General features: G+C 42.1%; 1 protein-coding gene across 1 annotated transcript; it reads left to right on the top strand.

Moving 5' to 3' along the window:
• Positions 1 to 322: 322 nt before the first annotated feature.
• ANKRD40CL (ANKRD40 C-terminal like) lies at positions 323 to 5398 on the top strand. The gene is made up of 3 exons (XM_033411075.2): positions 323 to 658; positions 4063 to 4206; positions 5255 to 5398. Exons 1-3 carry the CDS (start codon positions 602 to 604, stop codon positions 5396 to 5398), a joined length of 345 nt encoding a protein of 114 aa, XP_033266966.1. The 5' UTR covers positions 323 to 601.
• The last annotated feature ends 5472 nt before the right edge of the window (positions 5399 to 10870 follow it).

The raw sequence follows: 10870 nt of genomic DNA, 5'->3' as shown, positions 1-10870 counted from the left end.
AATGAACCTCCTGCTCCAGCCCCTGCCTCCTCCATTTCAATATTTGGAATCAGGGAATCAGGATCCTTGCCAAGGCGGAGTCCCCCCCAGGTACAGGCCCGGGTGTTCCTGCTTTCTTGTCACTCACAGATGCTGAGGAAGGGGCTGGGAGAAAGGGGAGTGAGAACTGAGGAGGAGGGGCAGTCTGTTCAATCCGAGATACTGTTTGGCTTTTCTTATCCCTTGAGGTAGTATCTGCTAACCTTTTCCAAGGAGGGCTGTTTCAGCAAAGGCCTCCCCTCCCAGGTGCCCTTGGGTAGGTTAGCCTGCACTGCTTCCCCATAGACACAGCCCGAGAAGAGAAGAGAGACCCTTGAATTTCAGTCCCTTCCTTCACTTGCAGCATCCTGTGCAAATTAAATCATACAACACACCTGAGCCTTCGTTTGCCCATCTGTAAAATAGGTCGACCCTGCCCTATCTTACCAGCCAATGACAAGAACATATTATTGTTTCACTGCAGATAGATGCGCTAAGGCTTTAGAACATGCTTTTTATTTGATTGGGAGCTCAGCATAAATGCTAGAGGGGCTGCTGATCTGACAGACCACAGAGCTGACCCATGGCTGAACCCCAACAGGACATGAGGGAGAAGCCTGCAGGTGAGTCTTTAATTCCTGTTTCCAACATGGTCCTCAAGGATAGGGGAGGGGCCTGAGGAAGGCAGGAGCAGGGTGCCCTCCCCCAGTCTGCCAGGGGTGTAGTCAAGAGCAGAGCAAGTAGACCAAGGGTCCTTTCAGGGGGAGGCAAGTATCAATAGCTATAAATTAATAACAGTAGCCAGCAAATACTGGTGCTCACTGCGTGCCTGGAGGGGTTGTACTTTCTGTTCACTTTCTCATTTCCTTCTTATAACCTGTGAGTTGGAGATTATTAATCCCATTTTCCAGATCAGAAAACAGGCTCAGAGAGATTAAGTAACTTGTCTAAGGTGTCACTGCTACTAAATAGCATAGGAACAACAGATCCGCCCGACTTCAAAGGGCACGCCTTCTGACCTCTAAGAGGCCCTGTCCATCCACAGGACATCATAACCCGACAGATTCATCAGAGAATTAAATGCTTTTACACGTGGTAGACCAAGCTGGGGGACATCTCACGCTCTGTGTGGGGTGAGTAGTGAAGGGGTGCGGAGGGCATCATTCCAGTTCAGGTATCTGGGGGGCTGAGGCTCAGTTGCTGCAAGGTTGTCTCCCAGCCCAGGGCAGAGCTCCCTCCACAGCCCAGAGTGGAAGGGCACGGACTAGACTGCAGATCCCTGCCCCAGGGGTAGGGACATTATTTCTGTCCTGGGAGACGGCTGCGCTGAGCGAGAGCATCTCATTTCTGGGGGAGCATTTAGCAGTGTGGAAAAAGCACGGTTTAAGCCCTAAGCAGGACTGGCTTCATGGGCCTGAGATCAGAGCAGTTGTGCAGGGCCCTACATGAAGGCCTCACGCTTGGGATTAAGTGCTCTATGGTCGCTGGCTCGAAAATTTTAATATTTAGTTTGTTCTGTAAGTGAAATCAGACGGGACAATGGAGCATGTGCTGGGGGACTGGGAACTGGGAGCTGTGGCTCGAATGTGTGGTCCCACTCTCAGCCCATTGTGCTCTAACCGCTACCACTCCCTCATTCTGCTGTCACCTTCGGCCCCTGGCAGCGACTCAAGCAACAGGCAGGCAAGGCAGGGCTTGCTCTGAGGTCCACTGAGCAGGTAAGCGACAAGGGCTGGGGTCCCTCGGCCACCCCCATCCAGATATCAGAGTGTTCAGGTGCGGAGGGTGCAATTCCCTGGGTAGCCATTTTGCACTGGGCCCCACTTAATTAGTAGGTCACATCCAGGTGCTGCCATTTCCTAATGGAGCAACTCCAGCAAGTTACTTCACCTTTCAGCACCAATTTTCTTGACTGAAAATGGGAATAATGTCTACACCCCATAGGATTCTTGTGAGCACAATGAGGTTTCTGGTCCCTCCCCCCCAAAATGCAAGTCTGATTATGACAGCCTCCTCCTGAACACTGTCTAATGGCTTGGCATTGTTCTAGAATAAAGGCCTTTCACCCATACCAGTACTGTCCAATTAAAATGTTATGTAAGCCACATATGTAATTAAAATTTTTCTAGTACCCACATTAAAACAAGACAGGTGAAATTAATTTTAATATATTTACTTCACCCAATATATCAAAACTATTATTTCAACACATAACCAATATTAAAAATGAATGAATTTTACATTTTTTTCTAAGTCTTTGAAATCCAGTGTGTATTTTACAGTTAAGAGCATATCCCATTTCACGTGACTAGTGGCTACAGACTGGGTAGCAGAGGTCAGTGGACAATCCCACAATCTGGCGCACAGGGTCCCTCCCTGCCCTCTGCCCTGCAGCCATGCTGAATTGCTTTCCTTCCTTCTAAAGCGCCACGGCCTCCCCGCACAGGGCCTTCTGCTGTTCCAGGGCCCTGGAAAGCTCTTCTCCCTCTACCCTATGGATCTGCTTAAGCCTGCTCATCCTTCAGAGGTCAAACACTTGCCCCTCAGGGAGATCTTTCTTAACTCCTTTCCAGGCTTTCACACTTTGGTGTGTCTTGCCCTTGCCATGCCAACTGTAATTTCACATTTGCTTGACGTCACTTGATTAATATCTATCTCTCCTGCTAACTTGTAAACGCCAGGACAGACACCACTTCGGGTTTTTGTTGTTTGAATCATCGATTTCCCCAGGGCTTAGCACAGTGCCCAGCACAGAGCAGGCTTTGGTTGAGAAAACTCCTTATAAAGGGACTCTTCTAACTGTGTAACTCTGCTAAAGAACTGGAGACACAAAGCTCTCAGTGCCGAATATATTTAAGCAGAAACGAGTTAAGTGCACAGATTATAAATATTTCTTCCTCAGATTACATACCATTCAAAATTACTGTCTCAGTTCCTTTTCATGATTTAAATGGTGATTAAGGAAAATTACTCTTCAAGTCTGAATGTAATTACTGCCCTTTTCGTGGCAGTTCTTCCTGTAAGGAGGAGCTGCCGCAGGGCAGCGAGTGGAGATGCGGCTCTATCGCCCCTCGCCTAACTGACAGATCTGGAGAGCTAAATGCTGTGCTGCTGCTCTCTCAACTCTCCTTCTCCAATTCTTTCTCAGGTGAATATACACAAGAAGGCGCAAATCAACAGTTGCCAACTGACCCAGGTGACAATGCCAAACCTGATGACACCTGCCTAGGTGAGGTCTCGGCCCTGACACCATGTCGCAAAGCCAAACTCACCATCTGGCTCCCTCCACCTTCAGTTGAAACTGCTCCTTCTTACAACAGTTAAGTTTTTTTTGGTTTTTTTTGCGGTACACGGGCCTCTCACCGTTGTGGCCTCTCCCGTTGTGGAGCACAGGCTCCGGACGCACGCGCAGGCTCAGCGGCCATGGCTCACGGGCCCAGCCGCTCCGCGGCATGTGGGATCCTCCCGGACCGGGGCACGAACCCACGTCCCCTGCACCGGCAGGCGGACTCTCAACCACTGCACCACCAGGGAAGCCCAACAGTTAAGTTTTAAGACTCACTCAATGCCACTGTCCCAGAAGATGGTAGAATTATCCTATTTCTCAGCCTACCTCTCACCTTGAAGTCCCAGGTGCTTATCAACAGAATGATTTACACTCTTAAGAATACAGAGCCCCAGGGCTACACGTTTCCTTGAAGATTTACAAATAGCCAACAAGGCACAAACAACGCCTATGTATTGCCAAGGGTGCTGCATATCACCCACTGCATATTTTAAATCCTAGCCTGGCTTCAAACTGCAAGCCTTTTGGTGGGTATGATGGGGCATACACCCCAGAGCTTGCCCAGCATTCCAATAAAAGCTTCAGATAATTAAAAGTTTATATTTGCCTATAAAAGCTCCAGATCTACTTATTATTCAGTTCTTTTGCTGTAATAATTGATGTTGAAAGGCTTTTAAATGAGTGTTTTGTTTCTTTTACGAATAAATTTGTGGGTGATCCAGAGCTGGTGCTGAAAGTCAGAATTCAGAGCCACAAAGAAAATGAATGACTTCACTGAAGTTGAACTAGATAGGCAAGCGCTGAGTTACCAAAATCTACTAAAAGTGAGCTGCTGTGAACTGGGGATTAACCCTGAGCAAGTGGAAAAAATCAGAAAGCTACCAAACACACTACTCAGAAAGGTAGGGTTTACAAGTTTCTAAATAGAGACTGGGCTCTAGGTGGGTAAAATTATGTCCTGTGAAGCCAATCCCTAGCTCCTGCATTACTAATATGAAAACAAAATCCAAGACACTGGAAATTCCGGCTGCAGGACAGCCAAACACGGTAGCTAGGTTATTTTCAACCTGGTGCTTCTACAGATTTGCATACGTAATTCATCAACCCTTTTAAAATTGTCTGAATTACAACTAACACCCACATTTAAGACCCTAGTTCAACATGGCCAGCCTCCAATCTCTACAAAACTGACTGGTCCCCAGGACAGAAAATACAAACCCATTCTTATCTACTTAGCAACAGTCAGCCTTTGCAATCTCAGGAAACAAAATTTGGGGCATTTTAATATATTTTCCTGATTCAAAATGCAAATCTCACTTTTTAACTTCAGAAGAAAATTCTCATTTCTTTGGGCATTATTTTTTTTAAAAAAGCAACTTTCAAATGCCTTTAGCGGGGCTTCCCTGGTGGCACAGTGGTTGAGAGTCCGCCTGCCGATGCAGGGGACACGGGTTTGTGCCCTGGTCTGGGAAGATCCCACATGCCGCAGAGCGGCTGGGCCCGTGAGCCATGGCGGCTGAGCCTGCGCGTCCGGAGCCTGCGCTCCGCAACGGGAGAGGCCACAACAGTGAGAGAGGCCCACGTACCACAAAAACAAAAACAAAAACAAAAAAACGCCTTTAGCAATTCTTATTGGTGCCTTGGCTAACAGTATATTCTTTGTAAACTAAAAGTAGTGGGATGATCATACTTTATAGTTTTTTGTTTTTTTTTAATGCCCTGGCCTAAAGTTTTTCTTCAAATTGGGACTTTATTCCCTTTGGAAACCTGCAACCACATGGACTGGGGGAAAAAAAAAAGACACACGCACACAGAAAAAACAATTCTAAACTGCTGACTTAGTTTACCATGAATAGACAGAAAACAATGCTTGGCCAATATTATTAAGCCTTTGTATCCTAACTTCACATGTATTTATGAACCATTATATAATTTCTTTTCCATATTAAGGACAAAGACATTCTAAGACTACGGGACTTTCAAGAAGTAGAACTAATTTTAATGAAAAATGGAAGCTCTAAACTGATAGAGCACACACCATCTCTGTTAGAGAAGCCCTGCTACAACAGCAATGCTGCAAAAATGACATATTAAGAAATCCCAGAAACAAAAAACTGGAATTAGTATTTTGTAAATAATGAAGCTGGATGTATGTACCAGTTTGCTAACTTCACATGTGTACTTATTACATTTCCTTGTTTGCAACTTCTCTGGGCTGGGAGAAGAGTACGTTCAAAATGCTTTGACAAACAGAAGTATAAAAAAAAAATTGTAAGTATGATACTTATCAACTCAAGTTTAGTTTGTAAAGTTGTACCCCAATCCTGATCAGGCATAGGTATGCACTCCTGAGATTCAGTCAGGACAAATGGCCAGGGTCTGTTCACATGAACTCCATTAAGGGCAGGGTGAGCTGATGAGCTGGGAAAGCCAGGACCCCACTTGCCACACTGGTTCAAATATCCCAGTTTCTAAAACCATCTCTTACCATCATTTCCTTTTTACACACTTTTTAACTTACCTATGACTTAACACAAGTCATCTTTGAGGGTACTTTTAACATACAACTTGCAGAAAAGCCAAGGCACAGCATACAGCACTGAACTCTATTAAACAGGTGAAAAAATAAAACCAAGCTGGCACCCTCACTAACTAGCTCCAAGGTGGGTTATGATCACACCCCGTGCTAGGTTCTTCCCTACCACACCACCCGGAATCCTTCTGGGTCAACTTGCTAACTTCTAGTGCTTGTTACCTTGGAAGCACTCATGCCTGACTCCATTTACCAACTTCCAACAAGACACACCACACTGTCACTTCTTTACACACCCGTGTGAAATGATCTCTAATCCTCATGGAACTGAGACCTTAAGGCTGATCTTTAATTACCAGAGACCTTCTGGGCAAGCACAATGTCTTGTCTCCTCCAGCACATGAAATAGGCCACTGTTCTCTCACCTCCAAATTCTTCATAGGTCACCTTTGATGAAGGGCGAAGGGACACTGAGGCATTACATCAACACTTATCGCAACCAATGCCAAAAAAGTGGAAAATGTTCAGATTAGGGTAAAGTTTCAACCACTTTCCCCTTAAAGAGCAAACATTATTTAAACACTTCATGGTATTCGTATTAAGAGTAGAACAAGGACAAAGAGCAGCCCCTCTGAGGTGACAATGTAACTTGAACAAAGGGAAGGACGTGCTGACAGGTCAGGAAAATGGCTCTTCTCACCTCAGCAGCTCCCCTTCCTGGATTGGCATAAATCTGACAGAAAAGCTTTCTTGGAAGCTGCTTACACAGCAGAAGCAGCATCAGCTCCCTGGCGGGCATCCAAATGAAAATAACATCAAGATAAAAATAATGTATCACAAAGAAAACATATATTTAGGCCCTGTTTCTAGCTTTCGAAGACTACAATTAAGACCCTAAATCTGGCACTTGAGCAGCAGTACCCTTTACATCTGCTACTCACTGAAGATTAATTTCATGAAACACATTGTTTACGTATGTTTTACTACTTACTACCTTCACCAAGACCTTTTCCCATTTTTTAATTTAAATTTTATTAAGAAATATCATACATACAAAACCACATACACATACAGTTTAAAAAAGAAACCACCCACCCAGCTTCAGCAATCACCACCAGTTCCTCTGAAGGCTCCTCCTTGCCCTTCATGATCTCCCTCCATCCCTCCAGTGTGCTGAATTGTGTTAATCATTTCCTTGCTTCCCACTGACCGTATCTTTAACGGCCTGGTTCCGACCTTCACGGAAACGGCAGCGCCGTGGATGTGTTCTTCTGCAACTTGCTTTTCTCACCACTGAGCCTCCTCCTTGTTCACATGTGCAGCTGTAGTTCAGTCTGACTTCTGTGTAATTCCTCTATAGGAAGACACCACAATATTTATCCAGTGGACTGCTGGACGTTTGAAGTCTTTCCAGTTTGTTTCCATTTCCTTTTCTTTCTATTACAAACGATGCGGTTATGACATTTTTACATCCATCCCCTGGCACACAGGCATAGGAGTTTCTCTAGGGTATGTATCTAGGGGTGGAATAGCCACAAGAAGTTATGGCACAGTTATGCCAAACTGTTTTCGAAAGCTGTTGTTCCTAAACGTTTTTAAAGCTGTTGACAACTGATCTATTGGAGATGGCTGAGGGGAAGAAACAGATCAACTATGAAACTCTCAAACTGCATTTTTAAACTAGAAAATTAAAAAATCTAATACAACAATGAAAAATACATTTAATTCTCTTTTACTCGAAATGTACTTTTGAAAACTGCTTGTTTAAACTTGAAATTCCTATCTCCTATGTCTCAAATGTCTCTAAATATACTGAGTGAGAACAGCAGGATTCAGAACGTACGCTATACTATCATATACCCTAAAAGATTCATACATAAATGGTTACATCCCTCACCCCCACTTCCCCACAAAAACCACTTGGAAAAACAATTCTTAACACTAGTAGCTCCTGTAGAGGAGGAAGAGAGGGACAGGAGTAGAAGAGAGACAGATCACTAAACACTTCTGTTGTTTTTCTGAACCATATACAAGCATTACAATTGTCACACAAATTCTTAAAAAGCAGTCACCTGGGGTTCTTTCATAAACTAAAAATCAGTCCAAACTCAAACCTGAAAACCAACCCTGAAGTCCCATCCCACAGAAAATATACACAATTCTCAAGTATTTTTTTTTGTTTCATGCACATTTAGAATGTTTAAAAACATTCGCACAGCTCATCTACAATGCATTTTTAGAAGCAAAGAATGTACACAAGCTCAAAAAACTTTCACCCTAAATTTTTGTTTTAACATCTCTAGAAACTTTTAATCAGGTAGCTGCACTCAACCTACATACGGTCAAAGTGTTCTCAGACCTTAGAAATAGGGCTGGTTATCCTCTGTGACACTAACTATATTGAAGGAACCAGACAGATCACCTGCAGGTGAGTAATGCTATAAGGAAAGAAGGTAAGCGTCTCTAGGCTGGCAATATGATTAGCTCAAGAAGGCAAGAAAGGTTTTAATTTAAATTGAAAAATTACTGTATTATGATCTGTTTGAAGAAAAAATGTCTTAACAAAAAGGGCAATGATGCAGTGTCTCTACCCTGCAGAAGGGAGGATGCCAGAACAGCAGACTCAATTACCACGTCCCCTTGAGAGGCACAATGGAAAGTAAGCTACCAGACCAGTACTACAGTTGACCAACTAAAAGTTCATCCAATTTATTTTAATTAATAAGCTGTTCTTTATCTTTTAGTGATACACGCATAAATATTTACAAATTAAATGTCTGAGACTTACTTGAAAATGACAGGGGACACACACGAAGAGTAAGAATGGCCATTGAGTGATGGACTTTCATAAAAGTTAACTATACTTTCCTACTTTTGTGTCTTAAATTTTCCAAAATTAAAAAACCCTGATCGCTGATTCCAATCTTATCAAGTAATCTTCTGGTTAATAAAAATTGGCTCCCCTTAAAGGCTTTTCAAAGAGATGCATTAAGCCAACTGACAACTTTTTGGTCTACATGACAGAAATGTGTATTTCTTAGTGTAAATTAGCACATGGCCTCTATACTGGATTCTGTGAATTTGGTTAGTAAGAGTAATTTCCTCTTGAGCCTGATAATTTTGGGTGTTGGGTGTGACCCAATTTCTAGATCTCCACAACTAAGGCCAGACCTTAGCCATGGACACCTCAAGGGACCAGGCCTCCCCCTCAAATCCTACATTAGCTTCAACAGTGATCCATACAGATGAAGACGATGAAGACTTCATGAACTTGTTTAGTGTACTTCATTAAAGTCAGTCAGCTACTGACTCTACATGAGGCAGAGCAGAGCAAAGCTGGCACTTTAATACCCTCATGATGACTAAGTACCTTAATACTTAAGTAAATTTCTTCTGTTTTTAACACTTAGTAATAGAATAGGAATAGAATAGAATAAACTATCACTTTATGACCTTTATTCCTACAACCAAAATCTTGTTAAACTACACAAGGCAGTGCTTGGGAGGTGGTCGACTTTGTATTAGACTGATTCCCATCTTACATTAATCCTCACATGAATCATCTCTGAAAAATTCAGAGATAACCCATCCATCTACTGCCGCATCTCCAGGATTAGCTAGGTAAGCCAGGAAAGCTCCGTCCCCATAGCATTCTCATACAAAACCTCTGAAGTGGCAGCTTCATTATTTCCCAAAGTTTGGTGGAGGGTATTTTAGTAAATTCTGTAGCCTATTATTATGCCTATTAGAATGAATACAGTGGCATAAACAGTAAGGTAGCGGACCACAAGGCAGAGACCTAGATTCCATGTGCTAGTTTCTCCACCAACACGGAGCCGTAAGTCACTGGGTGAGTCATGTAATGCACTAACTCAAGTTTCCCCACCTACAAACTGACGACAATATCTGAAAATTATAAAGCACAGAGAACTGCCATGGTATATGTAGCTGGAGCTACTATTTTTACACAGTCACAAGCTGGCTGTAGGTAGAAACGTGCTGCCAAATTTGCTGTACACGACCCCCCCACATCCCCATTACCTTAAGCATCAGTTTAAAAAAAAAAAAAACCCTTGTTATATGTACCATACACCCCATACATAGAAATAAATACATTTATAATCCAACAAGACCAGGTTAAAAAAATCTTGATACAGGATTTTAAGACCAAAAACTAGTTAAAAGTTCTTGAAATGCTCTTCTACATCATTATTTCATAGCTGAAGGATGATAGTGTTTGTCAGAAGGACATTTTGAATTTTCTACTACTAAAGAAATCTCTCAGGGATGTAAAAATATATTCTAGTTCATTGTATATCTTCGTTATTAAAAGCATAATTCAAATGTATTCATAACTACCCCAAATTGAAGCACCATTATTTAAAACATTTAAACTGTGGAAATTCTATAAAAATTAGTCTTAAACAGAACAAATCAGATAAAAGTGTACACCAACATCTCTAGTAACAGCGTATCTCATATTTAAAACAAGGGACTAGTTCAGAGTCAATAACTTTATTAGAAAAAGATTAATACTAAAACTTTTCAATGACAGAGACAAATTTGTAACAGAAAGCCAGAGATACTTTATTTTCACTTCTAAATCCAAAGGCTAGGTATAGCAGAGTTGTAAAAATGGAATCCCACTTAGTCTGATTCACACAAATACTAACGTTTAATCTCGTTTTCAAAGTCCAAGAATGAAAACTTGCAATTAAACACTGAGCAAGCCACATATTTAGGTAATATTTCTTAAAAAGTCTTAAAGAAAAAAATATGATACAAGACCTAAGTTTTCAGTGGCATATATATGCTATTAATACATGTTCTGAAATCTGGTAGGTCACATCAGTCCTGAATTAATTTTTAATAAAAAAAAAACAAAAAAACTAACTGAGCTTTATACTTTTTCTATGCCACTATAGTTTTCTTTCACCTCATTTTAATGTCGATCTTCACTTTATGCCGTTTTCAGTTTTCTTCCAAAAATCTTCGAACAGTATTCCTACAAGGCAAAATTTGGGGAAAAATGA

Source organism: Orcinus orca, chromosome 19 (assembly GCF_937001465.1).
Source record: "Orcinus orca chromosome 19, mOrcOrc1.1, whole genome shotgun sequence".
Classification (NCBI taxonomy): Eukaryota; Metazoa; Chordata; class Mammalia; order Artiodactyla; family Delphinidae; genus Orcinus; species Orcinus orca.
This window is presented reverse-complemented; position numbering and strand designations above follow the sequence as displayed.